At 45.3% G+C, this 15,993-nt stretch overlaps 1 protein-coding gene across 7 annotated transcripts in view; it reads right to left on the bottom strand.

Annotated features, from left to right (window-relative positions):
* Positions 1–15,219, bottom strand: part of Tmod2 (tropomodulin 2) — a 45,722-nt gene extending 30,503 nt beyond the window's left edge. The window contains exons 1-4 of one of the 7 annotated variants that reach the window (XM_030244444.1): positions 14,901–15,219; positions 14,406–14,556; positions 13,978–14,190; positions 1,087–1,279 (exon numbers count right to left, since the gene is read on the bottom strand). In XM_030244444.1, the coding sequence (XP_030100304.1) occupies positions 1,087–1,212 (126 nt within the window). In that variant the 5' untranslated portion in view covers positions 1,213–1,279; positions 13,978–14,190; positions 14,406–14,556; positions 14,901–15,219. Of the gene's footprint in view, positions 1–1,086; positions 1,280–1,396; positions 1,694–2,644; positions 3,011–13,930; positions 14,205–14,405; positions 14,557–14,900 lie in introns of those variants that run through there. The other 6 variants (XM_030244445.1, XM_006511268.3, NM_016711.3 and 3 more) reach the window with 6 other exon arrangements.
* Positions 15,220–15,993: the final 774 nt, after the last annotated feature.

A 15,993-nucleotide genomic window follows, 5' to 3' on the forward strand; every position in this document is an offset into this window, starting at 1 on the left:
AAAAAGAGAAAAAAAAATGCTATAAAACCAGGCATGGTGTTGCATGCTTGTAGTCAACACCTAAGAGTCCAGCTTGGGCTACATAATAAGTTCCAGGCCAGCCTTAGCTACACAGTGTGACTCCATCTTAAAAAAAATTCTGGGCTGGTTATAGTGTTACATATATTTAGTCCCAGAAATTGGGAGGCAGAGGCAGGTGGATGTCTATGAGTTTGAGACTACCCTGGGGCTACATAGTGAGTTTCAGGCCAAACAAGACTATATAGTGAGATCTGCCTTAAAAAAAGAAATCTGACTAGTGTGGTGTCTCATGCCTGCTATTCCGACACTTGGGAGGTAAAAACCAGAGGGATTCAAGGTCATCCTCACCTATATAGTGAGCTTGCAGCCCATCAAGGCTATAAGACCCTGTGTCAATAAACCCAAAAAATGGTCTGAGGCTATGGCTTAGTTGGCAGAGTGCTTGCTTCACACACAGAAACCCCTGGGTTAAATCCCTAACATGCTGAAACGTCTGTAATCCCAGCACCTGGGAGGAGGAGGCCAGAAGATCAGAAGTGTAGGTCATCCTCAGCTACACGATGAGTTCCAGGCCAGCCTGGAGTACACGAGACCCTGTCTCAAAAAATAAAACCAAAAGAAACTCTACACTCCACAAGTGTTTGCAACAGCACCTCAGACATTTACCAGTGTGGGATCTTGTGTGGGTCACTCTGGCTAGTGTGCCTTCTATTTATAAAACCGAGTTAATGCCATTTCCCCAAGGACTCTCGGGCCCAGCAAGGGATCTGACACTTGGAAAATACTTAGTAAGATTTGTTCTCTTTGCTCCCCCAAGCCGCAGGCTAAATCAGACTGTTCCTTCCCAGCAGAAAGCACTTTTGCGCATCTACAGTGAACCAGTTTTTGAGAAACAAAACTTGGGCTCACTGTGAACTTGTCAAAATGGCTCAGCAGCAATGGGGAAGAACGCAGAACTGCACACTGGGGCTGTGGGGACTTCAGCAACCACCGAAGGAGAGAGCCGCCCGCCCCCTTTCTCCTGTGCGCTCATTAAGCACCCCACTCCAGTCCTACACCACAAACCTCGGGATCTAGGTCATCTAGAACATTTTCCAACTGTTTCAGTTCCTCTTCTGAGAGTTTGCCAAGAAGCTCGTCTTCGTCGATGTTCTTGTATTTCTCCAGCCCTTTTTGAAAGGGGAGCGCCATGGTTTCCAGGATACACCTTTCTCACACACCTTCGAGCGGGCCAGCTTCCTGAGGCTTCACACTACCACTGACAAAGAGAAACACCGTCATCTCCTTACTGTACACTGAAAAAATTAGTAATAGACTGTGCCAGGCTCGCAATGGAATCTACTGCACAGACAACTGACCCGAAAGGCAGCATTACCCTAATTTCCAGAGCTGACCACAGCTTGCAGGATTTTCACACAAAGCACATTATCCCAACCATTTCCCTGAGTAGAGCAGCCCTGTAAGGAAGACTGCAAGATACCATCACTGGATTTTACAGACCGCGACTGAGACGATGGTGACCAGAGACTTTGCTACTGGCTTCTGGTTCCCAGGGTAGTGAGTGCTTTTCCATTCTACTACAATGGAAGTAGCTTTCCACTCCTAGCTTTCCACTGAGAACAGTGAAGAACAATGAACAATTGTATGGCAGTTGTAAGCAGCATACTTGTGCCCTTTCAGGGTAGAGAGCGCTGTGGAGAACACAGAATGGGACTCATTCAGGAAAGAGTTTAGAGGCTCTGGGTGAGAACACATTGTCCCTTAAGTCCACACAATGAAACCAAGAGACATTTTAAAGCTCTGGTCACACAGTTATTCTCTCTTGTCTTCTTTTCTTATCTTTCATTTTTAATGATGTTGTTGAGAGTATTTTAATATTTTTTTTAATTCACTTGAAAGTTCCTACCTTTAAATAATGACCTTCATCACACCTATCCACGACCACCTCCCTCCAATGCCTTCTAGTGCTCCACCTTATCTCCCTCCCAGATTCACATCCTTTTTATTTTGGTTGCTATCATCTCTGCAATTACTCTTCCTAATTGCTCTTTCTTTATACTGCTAAGACATTCTCTTCCAGTCTTCCACTCCTCTGAAATGCCTCCTTCTTGAACTTTCATAGCCAATGCAAGTTTTTCTCAGCCCCTGGCGGAATATTCTACAGATCTTCCTTAGCAAGACAACTCAGCGTTCTGTGTTCAGTCAGCTCTTCCAGTGCAGTAAGGGTTTGCTGTATACCTGCTATTACCAGTACAATTCTAGCAAAGCTCCCCTAGGAAGGTCAGAGTGTAGTGAGACAGACACACAGACCGCAACAATGCCGTGCCGTAAGTGTTACAACAATGTCTGAAGTCGGCTGAAAACTGTTGGATAAGGAAAGGGGAAGGTTTGAGAGTCATCGGGAAAGAGACTGTCATTGAGCTTTGAAGGAAGAGGTCCTAAAGAGGACATACTTGTACAAGAGCCACCTAGATAGAGCAGGGCATACACAGAAACACAGGGTAGGAAAGTACACCATGAGTTGGTGGAATGGGCTGGGGTGGCTAGGGGGAGGATTGGTTGACTGGGAGAAATGGGATATTGGTGAAAGCTATGTACTATGCCTAGGGGACCTGGATCTTACCAACTGAGCTATCTCTTTAGCTCTAAATTAACGACCTCTCACAGGGAAAGTGTTCCGCGTATTGTCTGGGTGGTCCCAATTTACTCCAAAGTATTCAGGTGATAGAAGAGAAAGCCAAGTGGTCATGGCTGGAACAGAAGGTCAGAACATCATGATCTGGAGCTCCGAAGATGCAGGAAGGGCCAGGAGAAGAGGAACGTGAGGACTCTGGAAGTTGAAATAAGTTAGGACTGTCCCCCTCCAGCCTTTAGAGAGGCATAAGGTCTCTCGGACACCAGCAAACTCCTCTTTAACTTCTGAAGGGATGACACACTTATATTGTTTTAAGCAACTGAATTTGTTCTTTGTCATGACAGCAATACAAGAAACTAATATACTCCCTCCCAAATGTTCTCATCTCCAGGGTAACTGTTCTAGAATCCTTGGTTTGTCCTTCATTTCTGCTGGCCACTCGGCTCTGTGCCTCAGGAGTACTATGTGACTCAGACTGCCCTTTCTGCCTTCTGTTTGACCAACAGGAGGCACCAGCGGCAAAGAGGAGGACACAGTGGGGATAGGGGTGGGGGAGGGTGGGGAGAGGTTGTTTCAGAAGACCATGACTCCCCAAGGCCACCCTCTTGCTGGCTTCAGGCCTCAGGGTGGTAAAGGGTCTCTGTGAGGACTCTTGCCAGATTTCTGCCTTGTTGATTCTCTAAAGCTCCCTAAATCTTTGTAAATAGCCTCTTTATTGAAATCTCCTCAAGTTATTCGGTCTGAGCCCACCCTCTGTTTCTTGTCGGGAAGTTGGCAGATGTGGCACCATGGCTTGGAATGTCCCCTTCTCTTTGTTCACTGCCTCTGAGGCTTGGCTAAGATCCAGAGCTCTGCAGGACTACAGGATTGAGGGAGGGAGGCTGTGGGCCACTGAGCCCAACCACACAGGCTGCTCTGGGCTCTCTCTCATCACTCTTCTCTGTCTTTCTTCAAGTTTCTCTCCCTCTGCCTTAAATACTGGTATCCTTCAGGGTCTCACCGTAGGAGTTACATACTTTTGAGTGGCCTCTCACTGCCCCAAGGATGAAGTTCAAATTCACACTCTGGCTTCGGTAGCTTTGTCTTCAAGGTCACCCAGGGTGTTTACTTGCCTTGAAGTTTTAATTATTATCTACATTCTGCTAACTTTAAAATCTCTATCTGTAGTCTAGGTTTTGTCCCTAAGGACCAGATCTGAGTTATATGACCAAAATCTTCCCTTGGCTACCTCAGACCCTGAAAATACACCAGAAAAGCCTTCACGTGCCCTTTCCTCCTCTAGAATCTCAAGAAGTTGTTTCTGAAGCCAGGGTGTCATCCTGGCCATTTCCCCTTCCCTTCGCTTCCAGGCATCACTTGGAAATCCCGTCCTTACAGAATGATCGGGAGCTGCATCTCCATCTCCATCCATGCCCAGACCCAGCCCTTCACCTTCTGATCATTCTACACACAGTGCTCAAAGGGATCTTTTTTGAAATCTCCTAGTGGCTTCCTGTTGCCCTGAAGATGAAGTCACTCTGGCCTCTGCAGCTCTACCTCCTCCTGCACGGCTTCCCCAATGTCCTCCTGGATCCAGCCTCCTGGACCATTTCCAATCCCTGGAACAGAAATGCATGTTCCCTCTGCTCAGAGCACTAAGAACCCCTCCTCACATCCCACGCCTGGCTGACTCTGCCAGACTCATCTTCCAGTGTCAATGTGAGTTTTATTTCTTCCATCAGATCAGACCCTGAGTCAAAATCTGGGTTACTTCCTGGGCCCCCTTGACTACAATTTGGCTTCAGCACAGTTATTTGCTAATTTCTGGGAGGGTGGAGATGATATAACAATCTATATAAGATCTTGGCTCCCAGACAGACCTTGATCCACAGTAGACATCCAATAAATATTGATGTCAAATGAAGGAAATGAGCTCACACTAGTGAGGTGGACATGGGTCCAGAGATCTTTCCCCTCACCCTACCCCTCCGTGGAGCCTGCTGGGATCATCAAAGCACAGAGGACTCGCTCCTCTCCCTAGATCTGCTTTGTTCAAGCCGCCCATTTAACATCCGTCACTCGCTATCTTTCATGTTACTATAGTGTTCTCTCTCCAGATACCACAACCTCCCAAGAAGCAGGGGCCACACTGTTATTCTCAGTGATTCCAGATTTCTAAAGTTCAGGCTTGCATATTCATTTAACAAATGTCTACGGAAGGCCCACCTTCTCCAAACGCTGCTGGGACTCAGTAGTAGACCAAACAGATTGTACTGGGTGCTAACTGTAATCCACAAGGGAAAGAAGGCCAAGCAATGATAGTCACAATTAAACCACCAACAGTGTCCATCAGCTCAAACTTCATAGACTATAGCAAGGTGCCAGGGGGGCTCAGAGCCAAAGGGGAAAGGAGAAGTCTATCTGCACAAAACTGATCTGAAGGCTCAAAGAGAACCTTGAATTACTAGTGAATTGTTTGTTTGGTTTTGTTTGAACCAAGATCTTTGCACTATAGCCTAGGTTAGCCTGGAATTCACTGTGTAGCCTCAAACTTACAGCAATTCTTCTAGAACTGGCCTCAAAGTTACAGCAATTCTTCCTCAGTCTGGGTTGTTAACTACAGGTACACACAGCCAACCCCGGCTACATTATTATTATTATTTTATTATTATCATCATCATTATTATTTTTAATCATTTTTGGGACAGAGGCAGGAGGATTGATAGAAGTTTGAGGCCAGCCTGGTCTAATACAGTAAGAGTCCCATCTCAAAACCAAACTAAACTCTTAAACACAGGTATGCTGTAGAGAAGAATATTCGCTCCTAACATCAAATCTCTGATTTCCCAGTGCTTGGCTGACCTGCTGTAGCCACGCAGGCCCTGCTGGGCTCACATCTGTTTCCCCTCCCCGGAGTGATGAGACAGTGGAAAGTTCGCAAAGTCCTCCCGCAGCCTCTCCTCCAGCCGGTGTCTATCCCATAGCAAACATTCAACACGCAACAGGATCCTAAATCACACCCTGGGATGGAGCACGTGCGCCCCCCCCCCCCCCACGCTTCCAGGAGCCCAGGTGGGCAAACACAGAGCCCATTAGCAAACTGGAAACTGGGAGTGACAGCGAGCTGCAGGAAGCGCCTCTTCCTGTTACCCAGAAACACGAGCCCTGGGAAGGAAAGTTAAGAGCACGCTCTTCTTTGCTTCTTTTTCCACTGTTTTGTTAATACAACTATGCTATGAAAGAGGAAAATCAGCTACAATATGAAGGGCCCAGCCTTTTATGTTCTCTACACAGAGAGACCCAAACCCAAGCCACTGAATTTTTTAATCAGTAAATGATGATATATCTTCAGTTGTTTAATATACCTTCATTATTTCACAAGACTTGAAAAAAAATCATGAATAGATTTGCACAAGAGTCAAGCCACTTTCTAAAACTAATAAACAGAATAGCATGAGATTATCAAACCCCTCTAAAAAGACATGCACTATTCCTGCATACTTAATTCATCTCTATTTTTTTTTCTGGGTTGGAGTGAGACAAGATCTCGCTATATAGCCTAGGCTGGCCTTTGGAACTCACTCTGTAGACCAGGCTGGCCCCAAACTCATAGAGATCCTCCTGCCTCTGCCTCCAGAGTGCTGGTCTTAAAGACACGGGTGACACATACTTTAATTAATCTCTAGATACTAGACAGATATAAAGATGTGACGATTATAGCCTGGGTTCTGACGCCTAGCTATTTGAAGACAGGTCGGTGAAATCTTTTGTGGTGGTTGTTATAAACTGCTAAATGGAGCTAGGCATGAATGTGCAGGCTTGATACCCGAGCACTCAGAGGTGGAGGCAAAAGACTGGAAGTTTGGGGCTAGACTCAGGTACACAGTGAGTTGGGGGACAACCTGGATTATACAAGACTGTCTTTCTCCGAGGAATAACTGTCAGAGGATGAAAGACACAGAAACTTCAAGGGGAATTTTCTAGCAAAAAAAAAAAAAAAAAAAAAATTGTAGCAAAGCAAAGGGACTGAGCAGGCTGAAAGGGAGAACCTGATTCTATCAGAGTCACAAAGTGCTTCTAGCCGAAACTATTTATTGTTTTTTAAAAAAATTTATTCATTCATTCATCCACTCATTCATTCATGTTTTGGTTTTTCGAGCCAGGGTTTTTCTATATAGCCCTTGCTGTCCTAGAACTCAGTCTATAGACCAGGCTGGTCTTGAACTCAGAAATTTGCCTGTCTCTGCCTCCCAAGTGCTGGGATTAAAGGCATGTGCCACCATTGCCCTGCAAAAAAGATTTATTTTTATTTTTTAAAAAAGATTTTTATTTATTTATCTTATGTATATGAGTAGACTGTAGCTGTACAGATGGTTGTGAGCCACCATGTGGTTGCTGAAATTTGAACTCAGGATCTTTAGAAGAGCAGTCAGTGCTCTTACCTGCTGAGCCATCTATCTCTCCAGCCCTTATTTATTCTTGTTTCCTAACTTTATAGCACAAAAACTGTCAAGAGGTTTCCAGCTTGAAAATAGTTCTCTCTCATAACAACGGACCCACAAAAGAAGGTTCCTTTCTACTTTAGAAAGCACAGAAGGCCTTGTAGTCACAGCCAAGTGCATGACCTTGGAGGTAACTAGCCCAGGGCCTCAAGATGAAGATGCACACGGAACTGATGACCTGCCCTCTGCAGCCACACATCCCTTCACCTCAGGGCAGTATTTGGAGAAATGCATCATCAGGCAATTTGTATTGTGCTAACATATATCAAGCACAGTCTTAAAATAGCTAAATTGAATCAGGTGATGTAATCCATAGAACCCCTTTCGTGCAAGCGATCTACCGCTGAGACTTCATCACATGACTTTGTCTTATGGGATTCAGGTGATAGTTGGGGCATTATGGTATTGTGACATACAGTGCCTAGTATGTGCAAGTTCTCACTAATGATTCTCTCTTTGGTTTGAGAGCAGTTTTTTTGGAAGTATCTTTTCCCTTGTTTTTCTTATTAAGATTAAATATGGAGAAGAAGCATCATACCAGGGTCTCAAATTAGCACTGCCACGTGTAGCAAGCCTCCATGGTTGGTGGTCGCCCAAACTGATGTAGATTTCCACCTGAGCAGGAGGTAGCCAAGACTTTCCAGCTGGGGCAGAAGCTCTTTCATATGGAAGCCTTATGCCTCCTTTCCTAGGCTACCACTTGATTTCTAATTCTCTTGATGAGTCCTACATCCTGCTGTAGCATCTCCCTCTTGGTTGAGTTCTATTCTGAGCTGTTCCCATTTCTTTTTGCTATTATGCCTTTCTTTCCTCCTACTGAGTCAAGGTTTTGCCATGGAGTCCTGGAGGGCTGGAACTCCTTGAAGACCAGGTTAGCTTTTTCTTTGTTAGTACTGGTGACTATATAAGGTAGACCACCATGCCTTGCTGAGTTCCTGTTTCCAGATCTGTATCTACTTCTTTGCCTTGTATTTCGGCCTTTCTGGTTTTTAACTGCCTGACGTTGTTATTACTGTTATCATTATTTTAAATATTAATTATTTGTGTATATGAGTATTTCTGCCTGCAGGTATATATATATATATGTAGGTAGATAGATAGATAGATAGATAGTCTGAGGACATCAGAAGGTGTTAGGTCCTCTGGAACTGGAGTTATAGACAGTTGTTAGCTGTCATGTGGGTGCTGGGAATCAAACCCAGGTCCTCTGGAGGAGCAAAAAGTGCTCTTAACTGCTGAGCTATTTTTCCAGCTTTATCATTGTTTTTATCGTCATCAAGACAGGGTATCATGTGTCCCTTGCTGTCCTTGAGGGCCTGATCCTCTTGTCTCACCAGCTCCAGTTTCATGTAGGTTTTAGAAGGCCCCTCATCCAGCCGTTGGGAATTTAAAGACTTCTAACTTCCTAACAATGGGTTTCCCGTTTCTGTCCTTTGATTCATCTGTTTTCCTGGATTCTGCCTGTTCTTGTGGTCTTTGATCTACCTATCTCTTTTTCTTTGGCACCGATCAGCTAAGTTTTGATTTATGCATTGTTAGGACCCATGGGTGTTATGTACCACTTGACTCAGGATGATAGGCAAGCCATGTGGAGACTGGTGTGCAATGGCACTGCCAATCAGAATGGCTTCTATAAACAAAAGTGCGGTCCATGCCCACCCACACCGGCTACATGATAGTCATGCTCACGAGACTCCAGAATCCTCCAAGTGATCTGGTAAAGGGCCTTCTGGTTCTTCCTCAGGGCTGGGGTGCCAACTTGGAGATAGTCTCATGTCCAGGCTTGGCAGAGGTGTTCTTACATTGTGTTCAGGAACTCCTGTCGCTCACAGTCCTAGCAGCAACCTTTTCACCAACCTAGCTGTCCTTCAGGGAACCAGGTAATATACATGAAAGAAATAATCACTAGGAAAACCTTTCTTCCTTTCCTTTCCTTCCCTCCAACCTCCTCTCTTTCTTTCTAGCAGGGTGAAGGGCAGAGTTAAAGCAGATCTTACTATGCAGAGGCTGGCCTGGAACTTGCTATTCAGCCCAGGTAGACCTTGATATTGTGATCCTCCTGTATCGGTTTCCTGAGTGTTGGGATTAAAGCACGTGCCACCATACCCAAGTGGTAGGGTAATATTGATACTTGAACAGGAAGGTTGAAAATATAAGAGCAAAAATAACAATCAATTACAATTCTCAGAGACGAGCTGAAATACAGGGCCTAGTTCAAGGAACTCAAACTGGCTGTATAGGGAGAAGACACAGTTTCAGCTCCATTGACGAGCCAGAAATGCCTCTCCCTTTACACAGCCACAAAGCCTTCAAAGCTGTAGATATAACTCAATGGTTTTCTTGTTGTTTATTGTTTTTTAAGGACAAGGTTTCACTATGGAGTCTTGGCTGGCCTAAGATTCATTACTTAGACCAGGCTGGCCTTGAACTCACAAGAGACCCACCTGCCTCTGCTTCCTGGGTGCTGGGATTAAAGGCGTGCGCCACCACATTCAGCAATATAATTGACTTTTTGGTGTACTTAAAGTAAAACTTATTGATAATAAAAAATAATCAGAAGAGTTCATAGGAAGAAACAGAGGAAATTAAGGTTAGGAAAGAATATTGGGGTCAAATGATTCATGAAAACTAGAAACTGAAGTCTGAATTCTAACCTTCTAAGTAATGAGTAACACAGATGACAATATTATGATCTATTATTACTAACAAGAATATTCTGGCCATCCACTCAAAAATATATTGAAGGTAGAATTTCCCAAAATGGGTTCTACTCAATGCCAGTTTTGTGTGTGTGTGTGTGTGTGTGTGTATGAAATACACATATTAATATATTTTTCACAGAGCTTGGAAGACATTGTGTACCATATTCTACAGAATTTCCCTCCCTACCTCCAGATCCAAGAACTCAGTGGTCATTAACCCATAAAAAGCTCTGACCATGAAGAATAAACCAACTTTCCTGAATCTGATTAGGTATTTTCTCTTGTAACACTAACAATATTCTAAGTGTTTGGAAGCACAACAGCTGAGAGAGTCACAGAACACTAACATATGCCACTACCAACACATATCCAAGTAAACCCCCCCCCCTCTCTCTCTCACACACACACACACATACACATACCCAAGATCTAGTTATAGAAAAATTAATCTTGAACAAAAGGGATTTGTATCAGAGACAAAATACAGTATCTTGTGTGTGTTTGTGTGTGTGTTTGTGTGTGTAATTAAGTTTAGACCAGGCCTCACCCTGTACCCTTAACTAGCTTGGAACTCACTATGTAGACCAGGCTAGCTTGGAACTTGTGATGAGTCTCCCATCTCTGCTTCCTGAATGCTAGGATTAGGGGCATGAGCCATTGCACCTCGTTGTATCTTAAGAGTTCATTGGGGTTTTTTTTTTGTTTTGTTTTGTTTTTTTGTTTTTAGTCTGCAGTAGAAAGCCTTCTGCACATACCTTCTAGAATTTTCTCTGAACCAGGTTTAGTCTATAAGTCCACATAACTTTTCACACAAGGTTATATGTGATATACTCACAAAAGGACAAAGAGGGAACTCCACTATTTAAGTTCTATCAGAAACTAAATCAGTTACTTCCCCAGCATTTTCTAACCCAAAGTAAAATGAACTACCATTTGATGCTGGCTAGAATTTACATTCTCAGACTTTCTTACATACTGTCACAGATCCCAGACGTGAAAGGGAAAAGACAGCTGGACCCTGGGACCAGTCACCCAAGCCACGCAGGAGGGTGAGGCAAAAGGATCAAGAGTTCAAGGTTTGCCTGGACAACTTGTTGAGACATTAACTCAAAATAAAAAACAAAAGAAGGCTGAGGCCGGGCATGGTGGTACACACCTTCCATCACAGCACTTAGGAGGCAGAGGCAGGCAGAACTCTGAGTTCAAGGCTAGCTTGACCTACAGATTGAGTTCCAGGACAGCAAGGACTACCCAGAGAAACCCCGTCTCAACACCTGCCCCCAAAGAAAACAAAACAACCAACCAAACAACAACAACAACAACCAACCGGTGAACCAAACAACCAACCAACCGAATAAAAGAAGGTTTCAGCTGTGGCTCAGTGGTGGAACACTCGCCTAGGTTGTGTGGGCCTCATCTTCAATCTCCAATCCTACATGGGTGGAGAGGAGGGAATTCTTTCAGGGTAGTTCTTAGCTAGGGCAAGAACTATTGAGGGTTGAGAATGAACTAACACAGAGGCTGCACTAATAACTGGGATTTCCACATCACTACTTTAACCAACTGCAGGTCAAATTATCTTAAAAAAAAAAAGTCTGAGGCTATAGTTCAGTGGTAGAGGGCTTTCCTAGCAAGACTCTGGGTTCATTCCTAGAACGCCTCTACTGTGCGTTCCTTTTTGTTGTCAATCCAAAAAAAGAGGCACACGAGGTTACAGAATGACAGTATATTAGGTATAAGTAGCTCAGGGAGGCTTTAAACATCCCAGGAGAATACCTCTGGTTACATGCAAATACTGTGATAGTTTCTAAAAAGAACTTGATGGGGGGTGGTTTTCTATGACAAGTTTCCCACAGACACCAAGTATATAATGACATTTTGAGTTAAAGCTAGAGGATTCGTCTCTTAAGCATAAATGATCTAGAAGAACCAAAGGAAGCAATGTTTTCCTGACTCCACTAACATCTCTGGGAAGATTTTATGTCTTGCTTGGGAACTTGGAGTTAAGAAATTCCTGTCAGACTCATCCAGCACTCTGTCCATATCCACAAAGTCTTCTACAGCCTTTTCTATTTGTTCGTTTTGTTTTTGTTTTCTTAAAATTCACCTCCAATTTCTTATTTAAAAAGTTCAAATCTAAGCCAGGTGGTGGTGGTGGTGCACACCTTTAGTCCTAGGACCTGGGAGGCAGAGGCAGGTGGATCTCTAAGTTCAAGGTCAGCCTGGTCTAACAGCTATTTCCAGGGCAGCCCGGTTTACACTCTTGCCTCCTAAAGGAAAAAAAGGAAGGAAGGAAGGAAGGAAGGAAGGAAGGAAGGAAGGAAGGAAGGAAAAAGAAACAAGGTTCAAATCTACAAAAGAGTGGAGCAAAGTCCAGCTGTACACCGCCATTCTTGGTTCACGACTCTCGTCACTGTCCTCAACTTGCTCTACGACCACAGACCGTTCTGTTGAGTGTTCTAGATGCTAATGTGCTTCATCTCTAAAATCCGAAGCTTTCATAGTCTCAGAAGGTGCTCTGTGTGCTCTCACCAATGGGTTACCCAAACAGTGGACCCTAATGCTTTCATACTGACCTACCAGCCAAGGTGTGCTGACTGGCACAATGGTGGCATGCAGTTAGTGCAGACTCATAATGACTGAAGTGCTGAGACTAAGTGACTTGTGGATGCGCACTCTTCAATGGACCATCTAAATCAACCACACGGAAGCTCAGGGAGCATCATGGAAGGAAGCGGAAAGAGCCGGAGGATGGGGAGGAGTGCAGTGAAACGTCTTCTAGACAGGACAACGGCTGCACTCATGAACCCACAGCCTCTGTGGTTACTAACGTACCATCTGCACATCAACCCAACAAGATCACTTGACTTTGGATTTAGTAGGCTACCAGCAGCAGCAGCAGCAAAGGCATGAAGATTGGAAGAGGACATACTGGGGGCTAAGGAGGAATGGATAGGATCAAGATACACTGTGTCAAATAATAAGTAAAGGTATTTAAAAATATTTAAAATTCAAAAAAATTAGAACAATCTCCTATATACTACAGTACCTTTACTGTATCTAAGAACAGTTTCCATATTGTCTAACACACAGTGCATATTCAGGTTATCTTGCACATCTCCAAATTATTTCTCTTTACTTCTTTATTTTGTATGCAAGGTTGAGACAGGGTCTCATTACATGTTGCTGGGCTGCCCTGGAACTCCCTATGCAGATCAGGCTGGCCTTAAACTCACAGAGTTCTATGTGCTCGGATTAAGTCAGACCCTATCACATCCTGTCCCCCCAAATGATCTTTTACAACTATTGTTTTCTCATGTAGCAGTCAAAGTCCACATACATCAATTCACAGTCACCTGCATTCTTCCCACCTATGATAGCTGTTCCCTACCCCTGCATTATATAGGCTGGAATACTATACGGGTGAAATATAGATGGTCTTCTTATAGCAGGAGACCCATAAGAGGTACCACCTTGACCTTGGGAGGATGGTGGGAAGTTCCTAATCTCTGCATTGTAAAGACACGTGCTCCCTCAGTATGATGCTCTGAAATAATATGAAATCCTGTTCACACTCATTGGTTTTGTACCAGCTGGGGAGTTAGGTCAGTGATGTACAGTGTGTCTCTCAGACCTTCTATTGTGAATTCACTTTTCCCACAATAACCCATCAGTACCACTCTCTCTCTCCTCACTGTATGTTCTCTCTGGCTATTGCTTGTTGGAGTCTCCTCCCCCACCTTTTTGCTGAGCACATTTGACAGCTCAGGCCCAGCCCTAGGGAGCCACTAACCTTTATCAGCTGATCGAAGTGCCTGCTGCAAACAAAACCACCACATTGTGGCCTGCCAATTTATATTAACATAAAAACCAAACCTTTGAGATATTTATTGAGCTATACTGAAGAAAACTGAGGGAACCAGGCATATTTAAAACAAACAAACAAACAAACAAATAAATAAACAAACAAAAAACCAAAACTGGATTGGCTAAGCCCTGAAAAATCCTCCTGTTTCTTTAAGGGAAAACTGTTCGCTCGGTTTCCATCAAGCATTTTGTAAAAGTGTTAAACACTCTGGCCATCTCAGTACCTTGATATAAGAATCTAGGACGAAAAGAGGTTCAGAATCCATCTCACCAAATATCTCATTTTACACGGCGATCGCAGCTTAGAGAGGAGAGGGGGTCTGGCCCAGCATCCATCAGCGCCTAGATGGTGGAGCTGCTATGGAAACCATGCTTTTGTAATACGTTCTCGTTCTCTGATGTTCTTTTTTCTCCCTTCCCAAGCGCATGGTGAATCAGATATTTAATAGGCGCCGGAGAAACGATGGCGTTCTCGGCCTCTTTCCTGTAATTTGCATTTTAGCCGCATTACCTTCCCATCTTCTAATATTTTAAAATAAAAATTCCCAGAGCCTTTTAAAAAATCACCCCCCCCCCCAAAAAAAAAAAAACCCGACCTTCATATTTTTTGCAGGTTAACAGGTTAAAGCAAAGAAGCCTCGGAAAGACACAGACCAGCATGATTTTAACCAGGAAGAATAAGAAAAGATTCTCTGGGACCTGCTCAGAGAGGCTTTCTGAAGGCAGATGCGTCCTTGTGACAGCTCCCAGGATCTCAGAAAAGATGCCGGCCCGACTCCTCCCTTCCCAGGCTCTTGCTCAAATGAGGCCGTGAGATGCCCAAGACTCAGAGAGCTTATCACACACCGGTCTACGGGAGAAGAGAAAATGGGAAACAAAGCCTAAGGTGGAAAACCCCAGTTCCGTAGCCCGGAGCGACTGGAGACCGCGCCCTCTCTGCATCTGCGCGTGGACTGCGGCGCCGAGGGTCTGCGGGACTGCAGGGCACAGTGCAACCGGTACCCACACTCATCCCCGGCTGCCCGGCTCGGTCCCCTGCCACCACGCGCACCAGCAGCTCGGGTGCAAGCCGCTGCGGGCTGCACTTGGCCGCGCGCCACGCTATGGAGCATCCTCCCGCGGACACGCTAAGCGGGGGACAGGGGTGCTTCAGATAGGATGTCCCGACAGTGCCCTCCTGTCCCAGGTTCTCACCTTTGCTTGTGCCCATCCCGAAGCGGAAGGTCCTGCCCAGCAGCCTTAGAGCCAGGAGTGAGCGGGTCCGACCAGCAGGGGCGGCGCCGTGGCCCCAGGCTGGAGCTGCGATCAACAGGCGGCTCCCGGCCGGGCGCGGCGCGGCACGGGGCGCGGGGCGCGCGGCTGCAGCGGGGCAGCCTGGGAAGCGTAGTTCTGGCGGCGCGCGGTGGCCACTCCGAGACAGGACCCTTTGCCCGGGCCGCAGCTGCGTCTCCCAATGACGCGATGGCCTCGCAGGGTCCTCCGGTAGAATCTAGAGCTACGTGCGCCAGCACGCTGCGAGGCAGGTGGAGCCTGGGTTTGGGGGATGCTGGGTAGGCTCTGTGGACTGGCTCAGGATCATTGACGCCATGGGTGGCAGAAGCTTGACAAGACTGTGGACAGCTGAGCATCTTTCTGGGCAGCCTCATGAAGGCCCACTTTGGGCCAAGTATAGGAATAGACCAGGCCTGCCCTAGGATTTACTGGCTAGGTGTAGGTGTGGGAAGAACTAGATGGGTTAATTGCTTAAGAGGGGTTGGAAAACTAACTGGGGTTTGGGGAGTGGGATAAAAGTTTTGGTTTGGGAGTGCTGGGGAACTGATACCTACACACTGGCTTCATACTGGACATTGGATTCGAGACTCATTCCCTGTAAAATGTTTACAGCTTAAAGATGCGGTGTGGGAGTCAACAACCGCAGGTCTATCTGTACTAAGAGCACACACAGTCCGGAGTCCTTCATTGTGGTTACAGAAGACATTCTTTGGATGCAGTCTCTGATGGGAAAGTCCTGCAAAAAGTGCTATGCAAAAGATAGCTGCGTCTCTGGCCTGGGTAGAAGTTAAAACTCCCTGAGTTTATTACTGTGGGTCTTTTAGCAGTCTAACCTCCATCCCCACCAACGAAGATGTACTGAAATGTCCTTTCTCTCTGACTGGTTCTTAGGAACTACAGAATATTATCTTGTTTCTGGGGCATGAAAGTTGAATGGGACGAATCCCTGATTGTGGAAGTGCATAGCAAAATGGGTTCCTTCCAGAAACTTTCTTTTGAGAACGAGTCCTATCAT

The sequence above is a fragment of the Mus musculus genome, chromosome 9 (assembly GCF_000001635.26).
Source record: "Mus musculus strain C57BL/6J chromosome 9, GRCm38.p6 C57BL/6J".
Classification (NCBI taxonomy): domain Eukaryota; kingdom Metazoa; phylum Chordata; class Mammalia; order Rodentia; family Muridae; genus Mus; species Mus musculus.